This window comes from Schistocerca americana, chromosome X (assembly GCF_021461395.2).
Source record: "Schistocerca americana isolate TAMUIC-IGC-003095 chromosome X, iqSchAmer2.1, whole genome shotgun sequence".
Classification (NCBI taxonomy): Eukaryota; Metazoa; Arthropoda; class Insecta; order Orthoptera; family Acrididae; genus Schistocerca; species Schistocerca americana.
In genome coordinates this window covers 947,579,594-947,605,777 of record NC_060130.1, presented here as the reverse complement: position 1 = coordinate 947,605,777, position 26,184 = coordinate 947,579,594, and the positions used below count along the sequence as shown (strand labels likewise).

At 37.6% G+C, this 26,184-nt stretch overlaps 1 protein-coding gene across 1 annotated transcript in view; it reads left to right on the top strand.

Moving 5' to 3' along the window:
* Positions 1 to 26,184, top strand: part of LOC124554822 (protein Daple) — a 188,558-nt gene that overhangs the window by 66,455 nt on the left and 95,919 nt on the right. Inside the window, exons 8-11 of the mRNA XM_047128485.1 lie at positions 4,685 to 4,863; positions 5,813 to 6,072; positions 11,511 to 11,692; positions 18,592 to 18,744. Coding sequence (XP_046984441.1) covers positions 4,685 to 4,863; positions 5,813 to 6,072; positions 11,511 to 11,692; positions 18,592 to 18,744 — 774 coding nt within the window. The remainder of the gene's footprint in view (positions 1 to 4,684; positions 4,864 to 5,812; positions 6,073 to 11,510; positions 11,693 to 18,591; positions 18,745 to 26,184) is intronic.

The window sequence follows — 26,184 nt, the reverse complement described above, 5'->3', positions numbered from 1 at the left end:
ATGAAGGTAAAGTTGTCCTCTTCCACAAGTTTTGTAAGGGCTCGTGTTTTGCTGTTTGGTTGTCTATTTGGTAGTTCAGATCTCCTAGCAAGACTAGGATTTCCAGGTCAGTCTGGTCCAAAGTTGTCATGATGGTTTCCACCATTTCGTCTGCTGAGTAATAATGCATAACTCCACCTGATAATAATTGTTCTGTCCCACATGAGGCTGGCAGTCCAAATCCCTTCCCACATGAGGCTGGCAGTCCAAATCCTGGTCTGGCCATCGAGATTTAGGTTTTCCATGATTTCCCGAAATTGTGTAAGAAAGATGCCAGGATGGTTCCTTTGATAAGGGCACGACTAATTTCTATCCACACCATTTTAAATGCGCTTGTGCTCTCTCTCTCTAATGACCTCATTGTTGAGTGGATGTTAAACTCCAATCTTCTTTCCTTCTGTCCCAAATTTAGCCAGTGCATGTATAATGTAGAAAGTATTTGTATTTCATGGTTATTGGTGGTAGGTCCACAGAAGATAAGAATATCACTTCACAGCATTGTTTTGTCTAGTAAAATATTGAGTAGGGGTTTTAAGACTTATGTGTTCCATAGCATAAGTTGACACCATTCTATTTTTGATGATAGTCAGTTGCAGAAAGGAAAGAGACAGAAGATTACTTCTTCCGACTGTAATTTATCTCTCTCAACTTCGTTTTTGATATATTTACTGACTGTAAGTTTGAGGCATTTTTTCTTCCTCTGGTGCTTAATTGCACACATTCCTTTATGTCTGTGATGGTTCCCTCCTTTAGGTGTTCCATGATGTCTTCCAGTGGTGTCTTTTTGCCCAGAAGGCCTACAAATAGCCAATACAATTTTGTTGCAGACTTAGACTTGTTTGATTTACCCCTTCTTCCTACTTTTGAGAACTGAGGGATTATTCTGCTGGTGGTTTGTAGTTTTCTTTGGTGCTGGTCTGTCTGGTTTGATGCCTTTATCTATAGCATATTCCTGTAAACTCCTAGTTCTCTGCCTCCATGTTCTTTTCGTCCATTGGGTTTTCAGTAAGATCCTCGTTGTGTTCATCTCTCTCTATGTGCTATTGAATTCTGGATGGGTGACGTCTTCAAGATTTATTGTCACAGGCCGTTGATTGGGTTATGAACCTAATTGCATTGCATTTTTTATTTCTTGTTTTATCATCTTCATGATGGAGTTTGATAGCAGGGTTGCCACAGGTCCATGAAATCAGGGAATATCAGGGAATTTCAAACACATCAGGGAATTCAGCGATATTTGAAAAGAGAAAAAAAAAAAAAAACACTGGAGAAATCTCATTTTTGTCTCAATAGATGAAATGGTTTGTTGATTGAGGTGTCATGCATTGTCGCTGGCTCGGTGCAGCTGAGTACGTGCGCTGCTTCCCTACTCCCTCTTTCCTACTGCTTCTCCCCTTCCTACCACCCCATCAGCATACAGTCAGTGCTGCCACCACTTCTTGTTGCTAGCCTAGCAGCTGTCAACAAGAAGCAGGGAGGTGTCAGAAGTGATTTGTTTGGATCTTATTCTCAGAGATTGTAGATGCAGTGGCCGGAGATGGCAGTCATGTGTGCCTGAGTTGTGTCTGAGTGATTGCGTGAATGTGTGCGTGCTCTCATTTTCTGACAAATGCTATGGCTGAAAATTTAGTTGTGAGAGTGTATTGTCTTTTCTACTTGCCTCCTGTGGCTCAGCGATCATCTTTACGGTGAGTTGCTACCTATTCTCATTATTATTGATTCTCAGAGTATTTGAACAAGTTATCTGTTGCACGGACTGAGCGACGTGGTCTCATTTCACCAACATGCTGTCTGTGGCTCGTGACTAACTGGCCACACGAGTGGATTTCTGCGACAGGCCGAAACTGGTGATCATTTCTGCTGGTACCTGTAATGGATCGGGCATGCCAATCTGAAGCCATTCGCTTTCCACTAATGGCAGGCCCTGCCCATCGGATCTAGTCTCGCCAATCTGCATGCAGGCCAGTGTCTGTTTGTGTGTGATGTAATGCAGCAGATTTTCATTGTTTATTCATAGACTCAGGACTACTGTGCTCCTCAGCAGGCCAGAGGCCATGGGTGATGGATTTCAGGAATTGAGACTGTCTCACTGCACTGTCTCACATTGTACAGTGTGGCATTTGATAAACATTTTGTTTGTTCTAGTACATTTTGGCACTTCAAAAGTAGTTTATACGTTAGAAAGTATGGATGATAAGAAGAAGAAAATTGTGTCAATCACTGGCTGTTTGTACGCTATGTACTCATATATTTCTCAAAAGAAAAATCACACAATACCTGTAAAGTAATAGATATAAGACAGTGGATAATAACCAACAATAACGAACATAGTAGAACCGACATTTTATTGGCAGTCACCAACAGTGATGGTTTACACAATACTTCCCTGCGTTACGCACTTCTTTCAAGAGGCCTACTTTTTTCTGAGGTTGTTTCTCAAATCAGTGAAGGTATTTTAAATCGCTCTTGCAACTCCAAGGAAATGCACATTTTTGTCACCAAATGTGCTTTGTTTTATTGCAATAAAAGAACATCAGGGGTCTTAATGAAACACATATACCATTTAGCTTTCTTTCTCCATCTAAAAACATTTCATTACAAAAGATGTTGATGGTAGTACTTAAGATTTTTGCTGACATCAGGGAACCCCATCTGCTTGCAAGTTTTTTTTAGATATTTCCTCATTTGCACTATTGTTTCTTGTACCGTAGCTGCAAAGACAGGTTGTTAACTTGTGTCTTAACTTTCCCTTGAGACCTCGAGACCTCAAAATTTGTCAGGGGAAAATGCTAAAACTTGTCTGAAAATCAGGGAAATATCAGGGAATTTCACTTGGGGAAACTTGTGGCAACCCTGGATAGATTATCCATCACATTTTGCATCTGGATGTTACTTTCTCCATAGTTTGTTCTTCATTTTCTGTGTGTGTGTGTGTGTGTGTGTGTGTGTGTGTGTGTGTGTGTGAGTGTCTTTTATGCAGTCAGCCAGCGGGTGTCACTAGGTGTGGGCTGCTAGGTATTCTCTGTTTTATTTCTGATGTCTGGTCAGCAGATGTAGGTAGTCGGTAGCTGCTGTACTCTTCACATGCTTCAGCCAGTTGGCAAGCAGGTGTTTATCATACACTGGAAGCTGCCTGTGTCGTCCTGTATTCTGTTAAAAATGGCACCACTTGTTTTGTGGGGCTGCTGACTTTTTTCTTATCCAGGAATTCTGTTTTGCCCTCCCTGACCTTGTTTAGAATTTTTTCCCATTTCTTTAACAGCCGGCCGGTGTGTCCGTGCAGTTCTAAGCGCTTCAGTTTGGAACCACGTGACCGCTACGGTCACAGGTTCGAATCCTGCCTTGGGCATGGATGTGTGTGATGTCCTTAGGTTAGTTAGGTTTAAGTAGTTCTAAGTTCTAGGGGACTGATGACCTCAGTAGTTAAGTCCCATAGTGCTCAGAGCCATTTGAACCATTTCCTTAACATCTAATGTGTTTTGTAATTCTCTAAAGGAGTGTCTGATGTGATTCACAGCTTCAAGCATGTTGTCTTTCATCTCTTTTTTCACGCAACCATCTATATATGTGATATCTGTTAGTGTTTTGAAGACATTCTCAAACCAGATTTTTTTCATGTCTGCCATTTTAACTCATGGTCACACTTTAAAACTTCAATTACTCTCACTGTTTATGGAATTATAAATGAAGTAGTGTTTTATTTTCACTGTTTTGGTGTCTAGTTAATGATTTAGCGACAAACCTCTCCATCAATATAATCAGACAATCTAAGCCATAGGTTTTTCTGCTCTTTTTCTGTAATGTCATTAGTTTTGTTGGTCTGACATAACAAGTCCTTCAACAGGTTTAGAAACAGCCTCTATGTTGTTCTGAGAAACTTATCTCTTGTGGCTTTGGTTGCCATTGTGGCTGCATGTTTTCATGTACTCACTTGATTATTTCAGCTCTAGGATGTATTTCATTTTGATAATTCTACAAGCAATATTATTCATCAGTAAGTGTGTTGTTGGCAGCTTTAAGTTTGCTTCATTTTGTATTGTAACAAGAAGAAAATTCATGTTATATTACAGAATCGCTTACTTAATTGTACAAACCACACAGATATTTTGAAACAGTTGCGTATGGTCCAAAATGCCTGCATCTGTATGATAAAATAATGCACATTTTGTATCTAATATGGCTTTTCTTGGTTTAAGTGAAGTTTATAATCATACATTTGTAATTTAACTGCAATAACTTTATGACAAAGTGTTATGGTTAAATATTATTTATGGAACAACAGAACATCTTATTTCATATGTACCTTGTTTTCACTTGAAATAATCACAAATTAGTCATGTAGCAACCAAAAAAATCTCATTTGTGGCCATGAAAGCTAGTAAAGTAAAACTGTCTCTCACATACAATAAAATTTGGTTCAGGGAAATGTGGAAGTTCAACTTCGAAAAACTTGGAAACCTAAAGGAAATTTTGTATGAAACTGAGTCATCTCCCTGATCTGTCAGTGAAAACTGGTCAATTACACCCTGTTCAAGATCAGTATTGTTTTATAATTAATCTGTGTTAAGTGATGTAGTGTTAATGGTACAGATTTATCAGTTTTCTATTTTTTCATGCTATTCAAAAAGTATAATTGTTGTTTCAGATACAAGAATTAGTGCAAGATGCTAGAGCTGCTAAAGTGTATAGAGATGAGCTTGATGCAGTGAGAGAGAGAGCAGAACGTGTTGACAAACTAGAGCAAGAAGTACAACGATATAGGGAAAAAATGACTGATATAGAATTTTATAAAACACGTGTTGATGAACTTAGAGAAGATAATAGGTATGCACAATATTTCATTCTGTTGGGTGTGTCTGTTATCATTATCATGAAATATTTACAACAGACACTTCTGTTTCCATGATTTGTTTTATTTTTCCTAGTTAGGCTGTTTGTACTATCAGTTAAAGTAGAATTGCCCAGCCAAGGCCACTGATAATGTTTACTAAAATCTCAGATAAACAGCATTGATCGTTATGTTGTCGAAAAATTAACAGTGCTAAGTCTAAGTGTGGAGAAATATTAATTATTCTTGTCATTATGATTGTAATTGTGCAGAAACTTTTAATGTGGCAGCCGAATGAGAGTGTAAACAATTGACGACTTAGACTGTCATGCAGAGAGATGTGGTATGGGGGAACAGCCTCCCAAAGGGCTGGCAGTCTACAATCATGATTTGTGTTTTTGCAAAAGCAGAACTAACACTTATTGACAGCAATTCAATTCTTTTTGTGATCATGGGAGTAGAATTCGAGCACTGTGATGGACCTGTAGAAGCCTCTTCTCTCGTTTCTAAATAAGAAAAGTGACATACCACACAAAGTGACGTGACGTACCACACAAGGCACCCAGTGACAGCTACTGGAACTGCTTGTTGACAGCGCAGTAGACTAGGTAGAGAAGTCCCAATCTCTACTGGTATCTTTTGCGATTGTAGTTCAAACACCCCCTGCCCCCCTCCACCTAAAACTGCTACATTAAAGTATCCGCACTATACCATTTTTACACGAGTGCTAATGAATAGCGCATATATCATTTGGGAATTGCAGAACAAGACTAGTACCACAGTTGTTTCAGGACTTTTAATTTCAGAATAAAGTGGTAAAAGGAGGATTTATTTCCCAGTAGTTTGCCATATTCTTTTCATAATTTTAGATGCTTATCTATCTTTTGAAATTGATTAAAATATAGAAAACATTTGCACACAATTAACTTTTATGTATGTCCTTAGAGTGTTAATGGAAACACGTGAAATGCTGGAAGAGCAGCTGCAGCATGCTCGGAAACGTGGTGACCGGGTTCTTGAGTTGGAAGCTGAAATTATTAAGTATCGTCAACATGTTAATGAGCTAACTCTAGACTGTGAAGCCTCAAAAGCTAAGTTGCAAGAAGTATTTGAAGAGAATGCACAGCTGCAGCTCCTGACACAGTCCTTCTTGAATGAAAGCAATGCTGGGTCTGAAACAGACAGTTTGGCAGATACAAATCAAGGTGAAAAGTATTATCCACATTCAGTTTTTTATAATTTGCAACATTTATACTGCAGTAAAGCAGATGTAACTTGTGTGATAAATCAAAGAGTGAATGATACATTGTGTATATCACATAAAATGAAGATTGTTAATGAAAAATATTCACATCATGTTTGTAGTGTACCTAAATGAGCAGTAAAATCTTTCTCATGGTGCCTAATAATAATTATATGATGCAGTCAAATGAAAACTAGACAGCTGGAAAAAAAGGAAGTGTATTATTTCAAAAATAATTACCATAACTGTTGTATTTATCCCACTGTGAGACAAGATGATTGATGCCTTCATGGAAAACTGTTTGCAGTTGTCTACAGAACCATGTTTCTGCTAAGGCACATACCTCTCCATCCAAGCAAATCAGTGGCCATGAATATCTTTCTTCAGGGCCCCAAAAATATGGAAATTACATGCAGAGAGATCGGTAATGTATGAAGAATGTGTAAGGGCTCACCAGTGAAACTTCTGCAGTGTGCCCAAAACAGCTTTGGCAACATGTGGGCCTGTCCATGAGTAATTTTGAACTAATTAACAGTTTATGTACTTTTTTCTGTCTGTCTCATTTGCACTTGGTTGCCAGTTATTCATATACTCTGAGGCAAACACGAATTGATAATGTCCATTGATGATGGCCCTTTTCATTTCTCCCTTGCAGTCAGCTACCACATCCATGTCACTGACAGGATACGCACAGTGGACATTCTGTACATTTATTTTAATTTTTTTGCCACTTCCTTTTGTAAAGCTTATTCTTTACTGACAGAAAAATGAAACATCTAGAGTGGTAATGGAAGGTTTTGGTCTAGCCCTTTTATTATTTTTAACACTATCAATGCCCACATACTTGTACCTCTGAATATGAATTATAAATTCTGAGGATGGTTCCTCTGCCTTCAAGGACTGTATTTGGTCTATTTTAAAGTCGGAATTGGCTGTATCATTGCTACACAACCAGCACAACCATCGCAGTTTGTTTCCACAAGCTACTTTTTGTTGCACTGCAATTAGCATCAGCTGTTAAAACCAAAAATCTTCATTTCTTTTTAAGACAACTACAGATGAACCATAAACAATTCTAAATCCTTGAATATTTTTGCAAACAGTTATTCTGACTAGAAACTGTATAATATATTTTTTTAAATGCTGGACACTTTGGTTTTTAATTCTTTGGTAAAGTTTATGAATGACAAATGCAAGTAGTTAATGATTTATAATATTTATTATTTATGAATGAAGTATCATAAATTATCTATAATATAATACAGATATACAAGCTATGCAAGGGAAATGTACAATAAAATTGATTTACAGGTAAATGAATTTTTTATAATGTGAATTGTAAAATGCAAACTTTCAGGTTTGAAACTGGTAATCATATTAAAAATGTTTTGGCCATTATGTCATGGACCCTGGATTCCATTGAAAGGCCCTAAAATTTAGACCCTGGCACTCACAACAAGCAGATATCATGATAGGTTGCTCAGAGAGGTGGTAGAGATTGCTAAACATACCAATAATTGTGAGGGTAAAGAATTAGATGTAAAGCTTAATGATATCTGGTTCCTTTTGGAGAGAACTGCAGTATTTGATAACTGTCAGATTGGACTCAGATTTCAAAAGCAAGTGATTCTCCTTTGCCCCCCTTCCTACCACCCCCTCCTCCCCAGCCCCCCATGTGAAAGTATGGCACAATGAAAAATCAGTTTCGTTAGAAATGACTTTATATCAAGTGTAAAAACATTTAGTTCAATTGGGACAGATATAGGGAGCAGTGGAAAAGTTCCAAACATTCTAAATCACATTCTGTATGAATATGTGAGGGTTGGAACATTAATAGTGGAAACTATTTATTTACAGCTCGTACAAAATATATACATGTTTCAAAGTTTTACTGACCTTCAAAGTAGTCACTAGCGTTGTGTATAACCCGTTGCCAGCAATGTGGAAGTCGTAGGATACTCTTAGCAGAGCCAGTTGTGTTGACAGTTCGAGCGACGTGGTCTATTGCCCGACGAATTTGTAGCAGTTCTGAAGCGAATGCCGCGAAGTGTTTCTTTCAGTTTAGAAACTGAGTTGAACTTATGAGGGCTTAAGTCAGGGGAGTGCAGTAGGTGGTATAGCACTTAGCAGCCCCATCAGTCAAAAAAATCAGTATGCTTGACCATTGTTCTGCAAAATGATGATCAGGTCCTGCAGAAAGTGTCATCACTTCAGTCTCTAAGCTGGTCGTAGGCTGTGCTCCAAAAGTGAACAGCATGGATACAGAAGTGATGACACTTTCCGCAGGACCTGACCATCATTTTGCAAGACAATGCTCAAGCACATACAGTGCAAGCTGTTACTGATTTGTTTGACTGATGGGGCCGCTAAGCGTTGTACCACCTACTGCAGTTCCTTATTTAAGCCCTCATAAGTTCAACTCCATTTATAAACTGAAGGAAACACTTCATGGCATTCGCTTCAGAACTGCTACAAATTCGTCTGGTAATAGACCGCGCCGCTCGAACTGTCAACACAACTGGCACTGCTAAGAGTAGCTTCCGACTTCTACATCACTGGCAAAGGGTTATACACAATGCTAGTGACTACTTTGAAGGTCAGTAAAACCTTGAAACACGTATCTATTTTGTACGAGCTGTAAATAAATAGTTGCCACTATTAAAGTTCCAACCCTTGTATATCAAGTATAGTAAACTAAACCTTGAAGGAAGCCAAAAGTATAAAAATAAAGCTTCAAAAGATCCATCCTGGGTTCAAAAGAGATGTAGTGAAACTGATATACAAATATTAAGGGGAACTCCAACATGTGTAAAAAATGCACACAACTTATTCCTCTGTCAAACCTTGGCAAATGACCTTCAGGAAATCTCAAGAATTTCTGATTTTAAGTAAATTGGATGTAGGAAGCACAAGCAAATAATATTTTACATTGAGTATGTTGTGAAATTAGCCCCTTTGCAACCCATGTTTATTGGAAATACGTTCTGCAGTAAACAGTCCCTCATCACTGGAAAAGAGGATAGGTTGCCCCTGTCTATAAGAGGAATAAAATAGTAGATGTCCAGAATTACATACTAATATTCCTAGCATTTGTCTGTTGCAGGATCCCAGAACATACTCTAAACTTAAAAATATGTTTGTTTAGATAGTCATCTACCACAGTAGCTGTCAGTATATTGACTTTTCCCCACTTCTGTCTTAAGCAAACTCAAACTTAAGAGAGTATTACACTTGATAAATTTCACTTTTATTTACAAAGTATCATCGGTCATGGTTGTGTAAATATAGAATACATAATATGTTTCTACATTTTTGTACTTACAGATTAAAATCAGTTTTTGTATATGCATGCGGTGTACTATTTACTTACGACCTTAATTACTCCTCGTTACATGTTTTGAAGTCTACGGGGTTTTCCCCTGTTGCCAGCAGAGTTTGTAGTTGGAAGAAAAACGTGGTTGCACTTCCTCCCTTCATGATTTTTCAGCTTTTAGGAATCTAATTTTTCTTTAGCTGCATTTGTTCTCTTTGCACCTCACTCTTGTGAAACCTTATGCATGTTGTATTCATAGAAATTTTATTGTGATTTCACCTGTTTTGCATTCAACACAGTGTTTTTGTATGTTCATTTCTTCCTCCTTTGCATTGTGAGTGATACCAACATTGTGAATGTAGTGGTTTTAAGGGTAGATGTAACGGAAAATGTAAACATTTATTTAAAAAATCATTACAGCCATATTTATTAATGTACAAATCTAAAATTTTGCATGTGTAAAGCAAAGGAGCTGTGTTTTAATGGAAAAATATAATAAAATATGCAGGATTAATATTTTGCCAGAAATTTGAATTTTTGATTTTTTATTGTCTTTTTTTTATAAAAAGCCGTAACTCAAATTCTAATCATGCAATTATTCTGAAAATTTTTGTTGTAGTGTCCTAAGAAGGTTATAAGACCACTGAACTACAGTTATTAATTTGTGGTACAAATTGTATAATTAACAGAGTTTTTAATTTTGCACATCCAAACTTAACTTTTTTTCTACATGCAATCATCTAAAAATCGGAATGTAATTGCAGGATCTCATATTTTTTAGTTCCAGGGAGACAGCAACACATTGTGAACAGTTCCTGAAAATTTCATAGCATTAGCACATATATAATTTTTGAGAAAAGGCTTCTGATAACGTAAAAAATGTAAAACAGAGAAAATGAAATTCAAAGATTTTCTTCTCATACCCCTACATGTAATAAGCTTACCTCAATTTTAAAATCGTCTGTACTGATACTCCTCGTCCTCCAGGTTTCTCTTCTCTTCTCTCCTCTTCGAATCTGCCTGGCCTGTATCTGCAGGTAAGACACTGATCTGTTAGCTTTCTTGGCCCTGCTCTCGTCGGTGGTATAAAATGCTTTTGTTGTAAACACACCAGGATTTATAACAACTCTCTTCAGCACTTCAGTTCTGCCATTATTTCCATTATTGTAACATAAAACTGCGTCATTGACACCTATTTTGAGTACTTCAAGTTCACAGAATGTCCTTTTTGAGCATCTAGTCTAAATTAAATTATTGAGGCTTTCATTTGCATTTTGTGTCTTTCTGTGAAGATACTTCCTCAATAAATCAGGGTTTGCAAGAAACCTGAATGTGGGCTTCATTGCATTCATAACAGGTTCTGGTAATGAGTGTTTATGTGAATACATCTCATTTCTGTTGTTGAACTTACACCAATCGTCTTTCGGACACAGATTTTGCATTTGTGTTTGGTCAGTGGGTAGCTTGGGGGGGGGGGGGGGGGGGGAAGATGCCCACACAGCACGCCTCATTGCCTCTAAATTATGTGTGTTTTTCCAGATAGCTCTCCCATAAAATATCTGGAGAGAATCATTTTCTTTCAGAGTAAGCCTGCCTTTTGGTTTCCCATCCTCATGTACTTCGCCTTTCTTGTCTTTCGGAAGCGATGAAGCCTTCCACCAAGCCTCTTTTGGATGTGACCAACACATTCCAACCTTTATATTGTTGTCTGATAATTTTGTTTAGTGTGTCATTGACTCCCTATGTCACATTTGCTTTCATTTGCAAATCTTCAGGAAGAACCTTCCATCTCATTGTGAATGCAGCAAATCACCCTACTAGCAACAAGAGAAAAATCTACCACTATTCTGATATCAGTAAAAGTAATTTCACTTGCAAAAGGATGAAGATTTGGGTGCAGGGATGTGCAAGAACTTATTTAGATAATAGAAAAGGTCACTGTTCTCCATAACTAACATTCCATAATGTATTACATAAATACTTTTGTATTTTTGGATTGGATATAGCATTGTGAAATTAATTTTAATGTAACCTAAGTATTGCGAAATGTTGCTTTATGTACTCATTGCTGTGTGGTTGATTTCAAGGTTCAGCAGACAATAGTTTATCAGAACAACTGAGCAGTAGTGCTCAGGCAAGGGCTCTGAAGCTTGAGCTTGAGAACAGGAGGCTCCTATCAACTATAGACAGTTTACGCGAATCATCATTCCATGAAACGAATACAAAAATCTTGGAGATTGAAAAGGAAAAGAAGAGGCTGTCATTGAAGGTATGCAAAATAAATTGAAAAAATTTGTTTAATATGCCAGTACCTTGAGATTATTTTATTTCTCTACAGTTCATATGTAGAATTGTTTCTGTCTAGTAAGAGCTTTGAAATGTCAGTTAATAGTTTTGGTAGTATGAATCATATGGGATCATACAAATAAAATACATTTCGTATAACAATACATAGAACTTACACTTTTTGACTGTGATTGGGAGTGTATATATGGCAAAAAGATGGGTGGAGGCAACAGAAATTGGAGGTATATGGCAAAAAGATGGGTGGAGACAACAGAAATTGGAGGTTTAATTCACACGTTATAAAGTATTAATGACAGTGACTTTCTGGAAGTTAAATTGATTGTACTTCTATTAGAACTTAAATTCACAATTTTCAATGCTGGTGTTTGACAATATGTTCTTCTCTGATTAAGCATTTTATCTCATTTCATTAAATTATATCTTCAAAAGTGTAAATGATGTGCACGCACACATAAACACACACATTCATTCATTCTCTTACCTGCGCGTGTGCGCAACAATGTATATGGTGGGGGTGGGGACAGAGAGAAAGTGGTAGAGACTAGAGGTACACATTGTATTCTTGGATACGTTGGTTGTTATATTAGTGGAAGTAATTCTAATATTACTAGGATGTGACCAACATAATGAATCTGAGAAATTACTTGAAAGTATCAGAAAATAAACTTGGTTAAGGACGAATCCAATTTTAGAAGGGAGTAGAATGGGTAAATAAATGGGCTTCAACTTACACTTGGCCAGAAATTGATAGCAATCAAATAGCATGAAAGTATTTCCATTGGGAGCTTCATCTAAAGGAGAACAGATTGCTGAAAAGGCTGTTATGACTGGATTTAGCTGTATCACTGAAGAAGCAGCAGGATGTCAATGAGATACAGGCACTATAGACAATTTGTTTACAATGATGTTAAAGGCTTAACTTGGGCAATATGCAAGTTTAAAGGGGGTTGAAGGTATAACAAACTAAGAAGTTGTGTGAATGATTTTTGAGAAACGAATTGAAAGTTTAAAGACTGTGAGTGGGCAGTGGTGTTCCAGTAGGGAAACATGTTAGACATGTGGCATTGACTGCATTGTATAAAATGTTATAAAAATATTTTTCATTTCATTAATTAGATTAAGGCCTTATTTATGTACCAAATATCATCTTTCATGATTTATGCATGTATTAACCATCTACTGTTTATTCCTCTGTTATGAAGTTAGTAACAGCATACAGTTAATTTGATAATTGTGATCAAATTCCTTCTCATCAAGTTGAACTAATATAAAGCTCTCTGGTTTTCAGCCAAATTAGTTCATTGAAATGGTGCAATGTTTCAAAGAGTCTCTCTTTCATCATATCACCTTCACCAGAATATGATAGAAGTGACCACTCATTGAAGCATCAGGCCATTTCAATGAACTCACTTGCCTTTACTAAGAGGTTTATATTAGCTTGATTAATCACGTTTTGAGGCGATGGACACTGTGTACTTAAAGAAGATTTTGCTGCTTTTACTGATCAAGATTGTTCTTAGAGGATAATGCAAGTCCATTTTGAATGTGAGAGATATTATTAGCTACTCTTGGAAACTGTTTCAGGTATTGACCATATGCAGGAACAGTTGAGGGAGAATTAGTCTTCTGCTGAACCATCAGCTGGGATGCTAGATCAGTTTCAGTAGGACTGTGATATAAACAAAACAAATTGTTCTCTGTGTATATTAGGTGTTGTTGAGCCCACTGCTTATCAAGTATGAACCATTGTTGTAAGCGTACTAACCTGTGATCACTGGATTGCACATGTTGTCTCATAAGTGGAAATTCATTGAACTGGTGTAAACTTGTTTTATGATAAATTCTCAAATAATGTACTCAGCAGAGCATTTAATTACTTTGCACATTTATTGACAATCATAACAACATGATGACCAGTTTCAGATCTTGTGTAGTATATTTATCACAGGCAGACACATACAACAACCTCCAAATCAGCCTGACAGTGGCTAAATATTTACAGGCCACTTTTGGATATGGTTCTTGACAGATAAACCTCATAAAGTTGCTGTCGAATTACGCAGTCAGTGGACTCGGTAGGTTTTGTGATAACCGATAATACCACATAGAAATGTACAAAGTGGACACCGAAGAATTAACACTGTAATTGCAGCAGATGATAACCTTGAAGTACTGCAAGGTTGATGTTTAAGTGCGAACCACACTTTAACCTAAGAGTTTCACAAAGATACAATGTAAGTGACTACATATTGTTGACACAATGAATGCTAGCCTGTGACTGACTACGTTTGGGTGGGATATAAAGACTGGTGTAATGATATTTTGTGATTTTGTAAATTGCAGATCTGTTTATAAAATTATAGTGTGAAAATGCAAATGCTGTATAGGTTTCAACAAGAACTTGCTTTAACTAAAATATGGCTCATTAACAAAGGAAAACAGATTACAGATCTATTTTTATGCCTCCTCTGTGAATTACCAGTTTACAAGTACATTTAAAATTATGTTAATTTATACAAATTCTTAATTATGGACTTAACTGAAAAATGAAGTGTTTTATCTGGTTTAGAAAAATAAGGGTGATAAATATATAGGTCCAATCCTGTCATCTGAGGTACAGTGGCTCAGCTGGCAAAATTAAATTTGGGTGTGACTGATCTTTACTTACAGATAGCTTTCAAGTGAATTACTTCTGGAAAACTGAAACAGGTTAGCAGAAAGAATGAATCGACAACTTTCTGATAAGTGGTGTCAATTCTCTCACAACTATTGATTAGTTCAAACAGCATGCTGTAGTAATAATTTAAGTTATCAGTTACTCTTTATTAGCATGGTTTTAAACAAAACTAATTATATTAGTGTAATTGGTGGACAGAAAACTACTACCTGAATAATAAATTAACGAGAAAAATTATATACATAGTATTTTGGCAATTTCGAATGTATATAGTATACACATCGTATGTTCAGACAGACACATTTGAAATATATGGGAAAAAATTGCCGGCCGCAGTGGCCAAGCAGTTCTAGGTGCTTCAGTCTGGAACCGCGCGACTGCTACAGTCACAGGTTTGAATCCTGCCTCGGGCATGGACGTGTGTGATGTCCTTAGGTTAGTTAGGTTTAAGTAGTTCTAAGTTCTAGGGGACTGATAACCTCAGATGTTAAGTCCCTTAGTACTCAGAGCCATTTGAACCATTTTTTGGGAAAAAATTAGTTATTTGGTTGGAGTAAAATAATAGCAGTGGAAATAGTTTCAGCTTGCTATGTTTTAATGTATTGATGACTGTGTTGTAAATTTCTTCAGTATCCTGTTTTCATTTGATATTTCTGTGAGCCTTTGTGTACTCCTAGATTTGCCATATTTTACAAGTTTTTGTGTAATACAGTAATTTGTTATTTTCACACTGTCAGCCATCTACTGCAACACTAGCTCTTATATTTGTGACGGCTGGGTATTTAACACAACTCTTAATGTGGCCATTCTCTTTTATTCAAAAGGAGTCATTGTTTCCATCTGGCTATCAAGTTTTATTGTAGTGTTTCTGGCTGATTTTAAAAGACATGTAATTTTTCAAGCTAGCTTCTCGAAGTGCGTTAATAGATTGTACATGATGATCTCATCACTGTGTCCAACAGAAATTGTGTATAGGTATACTACACAGTCCAGTCACATCAATCTGACCACCTATCAGAAAAGTGAATAACCACCTTTTGCAGTGCAGATGTACAGAAAAAAAGTCAAAGAGTTTCTGGAAGGTACTGACAGATGCAGAGACATGCTGTATCCAGGGCTGGCCGCTGCTCTTCAAACCATGCCCATACGCTGCGAGCTGTGTGACATTTTGCATTGTGCTGCCGGTAGATGCCATTGTGCCAAGGAAAAACAAACTGCATGTAAGAGTAGACACGGTCCTCAAGGATAGATGCATACTTGTGGTGATCCATTGCGTATTCCAGAGTGACGAGATAGCCCAGGGAATGCTACAGAAACATTCCCCCGGCCATAACGTTCCCTCCTCCAGCCTGGACCCTTCCGACGATTGTTGCTGGGCCATATACACCAACAACAATGTTTCTGATGGTGCATACAGTGTTTGTGACCTGAAAAGGCTACCTGTTGCCACTTGGTGGATGTCCACTTGCGATATTGGTGTGCAAATTCCAACCTTTGTTGCCGATGAACAACAGCCACCATGGGAGTGTGAACCAGGCACCTGCTGCCAAGGCCCATACACAGCAAAGTTTGCTGAACACTCATTGAAGAGACACTGTTGGTACCCCCCTAGGTATATCTGGGTGGTCAGTTGCTCAACAGTTGCACGTCTGTTCACACATACACATCTCTGCAGTCCGCATTCACCCCTGTCATCTATGGCCCATGGTGCACAACAGTTGCTTCGCCGCCAGATTTGGATAGCACCATTTAGCTATACACAGTCTGCTTTAACCGGTGTGGCATGCGAACAGTTCATGAACATTGCTGTTCTGGAAATGCTTCCACCTTTGGCCCTGAAGCCAGTGAGTGAGCCATTTTGGAAATCAGATAAATCACTCTGTTCCCGCATTACAACAGTGACTGCACTGCCCCCCCCCTCCCCCCCCCCCCCCCCCCACCCATTGATATGCTTTATAAACTCTCCACTGCAAGTGCTGCCACCTGCTGTCTGTGAGTGATTATTGCACATTGACATAAAAAATAGACAGTGGTCACATTAATGTGACTGGACCACGTATATTTTGTGAGAGATGACAATACACAATGTGTTAACACATTACAAGTGCCTCATTTGGAATAGACTGATAGCACATGGCAGTAAAGACAGTACGTCCATATTTGGACAGTGACTTCTTTTAAGCAATTCTTGTCGCTGTGGAACCATTTTTCTAGAAAACCTTCTGGTTTATGATTACGTGGTCTCTCTAACCTATTTGAACCAAATACTGGGCTGGTTGCATACATTTCAGACCAATTTCATACTTGTGTCCTCTCCTGTCTGGCAGGGAGTGCTTCTCTTGTAAGCCTCATTGTCTGCAGAATGCTGAACAGTTGCGTAGGTAAAGAAAAAGGTATTGACTGAACAAACAATGGAATTTTTATTGGTATGTAGCTATGCTACATTGAAACAGTGGAACAAATAACATCCAGACAGTAGAGCACTTGCCCGCAAAAGGCCAAGGTCTCAGGTTTGAGTCACAGTCTTGCACTAATTTTCAGACCAATGCACACTCCATTGCAGAGTGAAAATTCATTCTAGAAACATCCAAGTGGTCTGATTTGACAGTGTTTACACTCTGACTTTGCTGTTTAAATTCTTTTATTTGTACCACAGAGCCCTCAAAATTCAGTTCTGTTTTAGTACTGCTGAATGTGTACTTAAGAATTTGTTGTACTTATTCCACCTGTATTCACAACATCCATAGGACACACATTTTTTTATGTAGAAATATTCATGATTGTGGCCAATTCCATGTGTAAATGAGATATTATTTGGTTGCATATCTGGTTTACTAAGTTTCTAATAGTAATAACTATATTGTGTCAACATTTCTGAAAATACTAACAAGGGAACCTCCCCATCGCACCCCCCTCAGAATTAGTTATAAGTTGGTACAGTGGATAGGCCTTCAAAAACTGAACGCAGATCAATTGAGAAAACAGGAAGAAGTTGTGTGGAACTATGAAAAAATAAGCAAAATATACAAACTGAGTAGTCCATGTGCAAGATGGGCAACAACTAGGTGGGTGTAAACCCGTGAGCGCCGTGGTCCCGTGGTTAGCGTGTGCAGCTGCGGAACGATAGGTCCTTGGTTCAAGTCTTCCCTCGGGAAAAAGTTTTAATTTTTTATTTTCAGACAATTATCAAAGTTCAGACACTCACACATAATCAATTTCGCTCTCCAAAACTCCAGGACATGTTCAGATTTGCTTGGACATATGTAGGATTTGACGGTCTACACACGGAAAAATTTGAAAACGTTAAAAACATATGTTTTTACAGAGCACAGACAAAACTATGCGACTGTGAAACTGTTGCATTCATTTGTTGCAGTTTATGTGACAAACTCTTATGTTTTCACACTTTTTTGGGAGTGATTATCACATCCACAAGAAAACCTAAATTGGGCAAGGTAGAAGAATCTTTTTATCCATTCACCAAGTGTACAAGTTAGGTGGGTTGACAACTTATTCCTGTCATGTGACGCACATGCCGTCACCAGTGTCATTTAGAATATATCAGACGTGTGTTCCTGTGGAGGAATCGGTTGACCTATGACCTTGCAATCAATTGTTTTCGGTTTCCACTGGACAGGCACGTCCTTTCGGCTACTAATCGCACGGTTTTGCGGTGCACTCGCAAAACACAGACACTAAACTTATTACACTGAACAGAGACATCAATGAACGAACAGACAGATCATAACTTTGCAAAAATGAAGTAAGTAAAGTTTTCACTCTAGGGAAGATTTGAAACAAGAACCTCTCGTTCCGCAGTTGCTCACGCTAACCACGCGACCACGGCGCTCCTGAACTCGGTCTCCCCTAGATGTTGCCTATCTTGCACATGGACTACTCAGTTTGTATATTTTGCTTAGTTTTTTCATAGTTCCACACAACTTCTTCCTGTTTTCTCGATTGATCTGTGTTCAGTTTTTCAAGGTCTATCCACTGTGCCAACTTATAACTAAATCTGAGGGGGGTGCGATGGGGAGGTTCCCTTGTAAGTAAACTTCCTTTAACAGTATTTGGAACAACGTTGAAATGATGTTGATCTGCGCTGATGTAAGCGTTCCTCGTGGTTTGGTCTGTTCTGTCAGAATTATGGAATTTTTAAAAGTCAGCCATTTCACTTTCTTTAGGTGGAGCAATATCAGGAGACATGTAAAAGACTTAATCAACAAACTTCTGATCTGGAAAAACTTTTTAAAGAATCACTTGCTGAAAATAAAGAACTGCAGGATGTAATTAGTTCATTAAAACAAGCTGCAGATAAAAATGGACGGGAGATACAGGTATGCTACATTTTATTTTTGTTAAGTTGCATTATTTTATGATTTGATTTTTTTTCTTCATTTACTTTATTTTTTACACCACAGATAATAAATTCACGGGCTTCTATGTTTGCATTTCCCTTTATTGACCAAAAATATGAGCCCTGGCTTCAACCAAATGTACATGGCTTCAAGCATGTACAGTTAGTACAGGTAGTTTCAAGCAAAACAGTCCTGTAAAACATGTATCTGACTTAGAGTAACAATTGAGTTGTGTGCAATGGAAAGCTCACAAAATAGTTTGAGAGAATAAAAACTACTTTTTGATGGATTTAATAATCAAGAAAATAGTTGAACAATTTAAACATTTTAAATTAGAATCTCAGAATTTTGATCAACATGCAGTGTGCATCTCAGTGCAGTTCTCTTCACATGGGTGATCTTGGCATTCTTTTCTTGATGCTTGCAGTATTGAGCTATATATGTTCGTGGTCACAACCAATCACTTAATTTTTTTTAGTTAGTTTGTTTTTAATTGCTATATGTGTGTGCAGTGTGTTTATAAGCATGAAAAAAATGTAAACCGAAAGCAAATGTGACTGGTTGTGGCAAAATCTACAATGCGATGCTTGCAGCCATCTCATATTTTGCATTAATTTTTGCTCATTAGACTTTCTAAGCCATGGCGATGTAAATATGTAACTCAATAAGAGCCAGAGAATTCAGTGTCCTGCAAATACAACTGTCAAAGTTTCCCATCATTCGTTGAAACTTCATTTCATGACAAGAATATGCAGCAACACCATCATGATGAAAGGCCATGCTTGCTTCTGAAGCCAATAAGAGTAAAACTTCACTTTACTAAAAGGTTGTGAGCTTAATCCTTGCAAGATGATTCAGTAAAACATCAATCCCAATTGACTGACTATTAATCATATCACACCACAGACAGGTGGTATGAACTTGCGTCTCAGCAATGGCTGTGCAATGAACCCTGATGTGACTGAAGGGTGTCGCTGATGCCAGCAGGAATGAAACAAGTATTGCGTGTAAGCAGTTAGTGGAAGTTTGTTTGTGAATATATTGCACCTATTTGTGAATCAAGAGACATTTTGTCCATAACAAAGACAATATCTGATTAAAAAAATAGTAAAAAACTTGTGGAGACCATCACATTTAAATGTTTAGGGTAATACTAACTAAGAGATGCCCTGCTACAATTATAACAGGCTAGGAGAGCCTTTACAAAAATGTGCTGAAGATATTCTGTTAACTTAAGTGTGAACGTTAGGAAGAAATGTGACACTGTTGTTGTGAAACCCTGTCAATTAAATTTAAAGTACAGGTGTTTGAGGAAGACTCTGGAATAATTTTGTGCCTCCATCATATATTGCACATAGGACACAATGGGAATAAAATAAGAGAGATTAGGGTGCATACCAAGACATATAGTGTGTGTTTTCCCATGCTCCATACTCAAGTGTAGTTGGACAGAAAGACATTACTCATTAATATAAGACTGAAGTGCCTCCACCATGGGCCATACAGTAGCTCATGGAGTATATATGTAAATGTAGAGGACGTATGTTAATAGCGCCCATAGAATTCTCTTTGGTCTCATCAGAGAATAATGTTCCACACACTTGAAACTGTCCTTTAGTTGATGCTCATTTTGTTTCTTAGGGATTGTACGTGGTATTCTTTAAGTACAGCAAAAGTTCTTTTGTTTTGACACTCATTAAGGGTTTGTTGTGAGAGCGTAAACATGTGCATCATGTGTAAACATATGCAGCATTGTGAAAAACATCAGTAACAGAATAGAATGAAACAATTAAGTCAAAAGTCAGACTCTGGATTACCATTAATCTTTTGACCTGTGCATTTATTGTAACTTTACAAATCAGCTACACACACACACACACACACACACACACACACACACACACACACACGAATGTTTTTTGCTTGACGTTTTCTGTACCACCACCTTTTTAGATATTTACCATCCTTTCTTAAAAGATCCTGCATACTCTGTAAATGACCATTGGCTTAGTCTGTCAGCTTCAGAGGTGATACATAATAGGTGTTGCAGTCATTGCTTTCTGCCTTCCATTCATTTACCTGCCATACCAGGTAAGCTATGTGGAAAACTTTTTTTGTACTTGCATAAGAAATCTCTGCTGTTACTGTGTACAGTTAAATACTGAAAAATGTATTGCCCACCTGTGGTGGGTATTTATAGTCTTGTAACAACTCTTTATAAGTATAAATATATTTTAGGTTATAATTCACTGCTGATTACATTCAGAAACACACTCCAGCAATTTTATTGGATTGAAGATAATGCTTCTATGTGCCAAAAGACAAAGTAGGTAACTGATAGAAATTGTAGCTTTTATAACCTATAATGTTGGAAGAAATCACTCTTCCAGATGAAATATGAAAATTCTCTCCCTCTCCCTCCCTCTCCCTCTCTCCCTCCCTCTCTCCCCCTCTCCCCCCCCTCCAGTGGAGTTTATCTATCAGCTCTGTAACGCTTTCGCGATTACTAAATGATCCTGTAATGAAGCGCGCTGCTCTCTGTTGGATCTTCTCTATCTCTTCTATCAACCCTATCTGGTACGGATCCCACACTGGTGAGTAGTATTCAAGCAGTGGGCGAACAAGCGTACTGTAACCTACTTCCTTTGTTTTCGGATTGCATTTCCTTAGGATTCTTCCAATGAATCTCAGTCTGGCATCTGCTTTACCAACGATCAACTTTATATGATCAGTCCATTTTAAATCACTCCTAATGCCTACTCCCAGATAATTTATGGAATTGACTGTTTCCAGTTGCTGACCTGGTATATTGTAGCTAAATGACAAAGGATCTTTCTTTCTATGTATTCGCAGGGCATTACACTTGTCTACATTGAGATTCAATTGCCATTCCCTGCACCAGGCGTCAATTCGTTGCAGATCCTCCTGCATTTCAGTACAATTTTCCATTGTTACAACCCCTCAATATACTACAGCATCATCCGCAAAAAGCTTCAGTGAACGTCTAATGTTATCCACAAGGTCATTTATATATATCGTGAATAGCAACGGTGTCATGACACTCCCCTGTTGCACACCTGAAATCACTCTTACTTCGGAAGACTTCTCTCCATTGAGAATGACTTGCTGCATTCTGTTATCTAGGAACCCTTCAATCCAATCACAGAATTGGTCTGATAGTCCATATGCTCTTACGTTGTTCATTAAATGACTGTGGGGAAGTGTATCAAATGCCTTGCGGAAGTCAAGAAACACGGCATCTAGCTGGGAACTCATGTCTATGGCCCTCTGAGTCTCGTGGACGAATAGCGCGAACTGGGTTTCACATGATCGTCTTTTTCAAAACCCATGCTGATTCCTACAGAGTAGATTTCTAGTCTCCAGAAACGTCATTATACTCGAACATAATATGTGTTCCAAAATTCTACAACTGATCGACGTTAGAGATATAGGTCTATAGTTCTGCACATCTGTTCAACATCCCTTCTTGAAAACGGGGATGACCTGTGCCCTTTTCCAATCTTTTGGAATGCTACGCTCTTCTAAAGACCAGCGGTACACCTTCCAGTTTAAGTTATTTGTACTGTAATCCCTAGGTATTTAGTCGAATTGATAGCGTTTAGATTTGTGTCATTTATTGTGTAACCGAAATTTAACAGATTCCTTTTAGTGCTCATGTGATGGCCTCACACTTTTCATTATGTAGGGTCAATTACCACTTTTCACATCATACAAATATCTTGACTTAATCATATTAATGTTGGTTTTAATCTTCTGATGACTTTACTAGGCAGTAAATGACAGTATCATCTTCAAACAGTCTAAGATGCCTGCTCATATTGTTTCCTAAATCTGTTATATGGATGAGCAACAGAAAATGGCGTATAATACTTACTTGGAGAATGCCAGGTATCACTTCTGTTTTACTTGACTTTCCATCAGTTACTACAAACTGAGACCTTTCTGACAGGATATCACAAATCCAGTTGCACAACAGATACGATAGAGATTAGTATGAAAGAAGAGGCAAATATTAATAATGTGAAAATGGTGGCTAAAAGGAGGAGGTTTAGGGAAAAAAACAAAGTAAACCTTAACAGGAGCAATTAGTATAAACTGAAACCATTATACGTCCGTATGGCATAGAAAGTTGAACAGTAGTTATGTGCATCAGATTATATATGACATGAATTTCCCCATAGGTGGTGTTTATATGACAAACTAGGGCTTACCATTGATGGGGTTGGGGCATATAGTAATTGGAAAGTGTTTATGGTAAACTTTTCAGCAGAAACAGTGACAGGGGTATGAATATATGCCAAGGAAACAAGTTGAAAGATGAGTACAGTGTGACTATGGTTGTATGGAGAGAAGTAGATTGCTTAAAACCTATGTGTATCTGGAGGAATTTTGGAAAAGGTTGATTTCGTTGCAAGACACGGTTTCAGAAAATTATAGCACTGTGTAGAAGCTGTTGATGTGTTTTGAAGCAGGATAGTTGTGTGTGACAAGAGGTACATTCCGTGTTTTTTAAGACAAGTGGGAAGTACTGAGGGTCTGTGTCATGACATGAGAAATCTGCTTGTTGGCCAGAAAGCCAGGGAAATCCTGAGATGTGAAAGTGGTGTTGAGATTGATGGTGCATTTATTTAAAGAATAACTATATGAAAATGTATGTTTACTATGGATTACAGAACTTGTTGGAAGGGAATACTTTACTATCAAAAGATGTCAACTGTGTTTGTGGAGGTACTGACATATCTTGATGAGTCTGATGAGTGATGAAAAAAGGATATAACCATTATTGAGGTGGCGGTCAAAAGAGAGGAAAATGACTCGAGATTCAGAAATGGACTAGGTGTGTCTTATCTGTGAAAACTTTGAAGCTGAGAACATTTTGGGGACACCTGAGAAACAATACTGAAGCTGTGCTGGATATTGGGAAATCCTTGGAACTCCTATTATGTCTTATGAGAGTGGTGTTAGAGCAAGTTGAGATTGTGTGTAAAACTGTTTCTAAATGTGGCTCAATTAGAAGTTTCATATCAGAAAGTTTATGAGGCTGCTATTAAAATGATATTTCTGATTTAAGTTGTGGTTAGAAGATAGTAAATCCATAACTAGATAAAGTTGTTTAAACTTAGAAGTAGGACAAAACTTCTGCTACATCGACATCTTCATTTATAATCTGCAAGACACCTTATAATGAATGGCCATGGGTACTTCTGGTACTACTATCTTCGCCCAGTTTTCCTGTTCCATTCACAAATGTCACATGGAAAGCTCTGTATGAGCTGTAATTTCTCTGATTTTCTCATGGCAATCATTTTGCAAGGTTTATATGGGAGGAAGTAATTGTTGCCTGACTCTTCCCATAAGTACTCTCTCAGAATTTTAACAGTAAACTGCTCTGTATAGCACAACACCTCTTTTCTGGAGTCTGCCACTAGAGTTTGTTGAATATGTGTAAAACACTCTCACTGTGATCCTGCGATGAAATGAGCTGTTATTTATTGGATCTTCTCTCTCACCTGTTAATCCTACTTGATAAAGGTCTCAGACTGACAAACATTACTCAAGAATTGTCTGAATGAGTATTTTGTAGGCCACTTCTTTCGTAGATGAATTACATTTCCTTAAGATTCTTCCAATGAACCCTATCCTGGCATCTGCTTTGCCTTCTATTTGTTTCAAGTTGCATTTCACTTCAGGTCACTCCAGATGGGGTCACTCCTAGGTATTTTACAGCATTTACTATTTCTGGCAAGTTGTTGCCACTGCTGTAATCAAACAGTAGTGGATCATTTCACTTGTTTACATATGATATGTTGCATTTATTTACATCCAGAGTCAGTTGCCATTCCCTGCACCAGTAATCAATCTTCTGCAGGTCTTCCTGCATTTCGCATTTCCTATTTTTCTATAGATAACAGCATTATCTGCAAATAGCCTCATAGAGCCTCCAATGTTAACACTAGTTTATTAATGTAAATTGTAAATGGTAATGACCCTATAACACATTCTTGTTGTACTCCCAAAACTACCTTTATGGTTGTTCCATTAAGAATGACATGTTAAGTTCTATCTACAAGAAAGTCTTCAATCTAATCACAAATCTGGTCCGATATTTGGTAAGCATGTATTTTTCCTATTAAATGACAGTGCTGAACTGTATTGTATGCCTTCTGGAATTCAAAGAACATGGCATCGACCTGAGCACCTTGTCTATGGTGCTTTGGATCACATGGGCGAACAGAACAAGCTGAGTTTCACAACATCACTTTTTTTCAGAATCCATATTTATCTTTGTAGAGGAGATTTTTGTTCCTGAAAAGTGTGGTTATGTGTGAGCATAAAATATTTTCCATAATTTTACATCATATTGACATTAGTGATCTAGGCCTGTAATTATGCACAACTGTCCAATGACTCTTCTTGAAAATGGAAATAACCTGTGCTTTTTTCCAATTGCTAGGTGTATTTCATTCCTCCAGTGACCCACAATGTGGCACTACTAGAAGGGAGAAAGTTCTTTCGCATTATCTCTGTAGAAATTCACAGTATCTCATGTGGTCAGTTTTGAGCAGAATTACTTAATTTTTTATTTCATGGTTGTTTGTGTCCATATCTGCTATTTTGATGTTTCTGTGATGGTTGAAATGTGGAACTGTATTACGATTTTCTGTGATGAAACAATTTTGGAAGATTTAATTCAGTATTTTGGTATATTCTCTGTCATCTTTTATTTCAGTGCCAGTATTATCACTTGGTGACTTAATAGATGATATTGATCACTTACTGTCTCTCCATTGGACCAAAACTTTGTAGGATTTTTAGTCAGGTTGTTAGGCAAAACTTTATTTTCAGACTCATGGAATGATTTTCACAATCCTCATCTTTTGCATATGTTGGCTTGTTCACCTTCTATATAATCCTGCAATGAAGCTGTCTCTGCTTTCATAGCAGATTTCTGACATGGTGCTGAACTACTGTGGATCTTTTCCACCTCTCGGAATCTTACTTTGCACATACTTTTCTAAGACATGTTGTACAATGCTTTTTGAGTTTTATCTACAGCTTTGTCCTCACAGCTGGATATTTGGTGTTGAGTACTTAGATACTTTGCAGTTTGTTACCAGTAAGTCTAGCAAACTACAAATATCATCCTTCATTTTTTAACATTACTTGTAATACCCCTCATCATTAATGCTATCATAGGCTTATGAATCCCTCCTTGACATTAACTTATTGGAAAATTTCAAATCTGTTTTTTTTTTTTTCTACGAGGTCTTAAGACATTGCTCTTGTAATGCCTGCTAGTATAGAGGATGTACTGCCTTTTACTGTTTCCCAATCAAACAGGAAGTTACACTCCCCTGCTAATCTTTTGTCCTTGGATCGTTAAGGCATTGGGCTTTT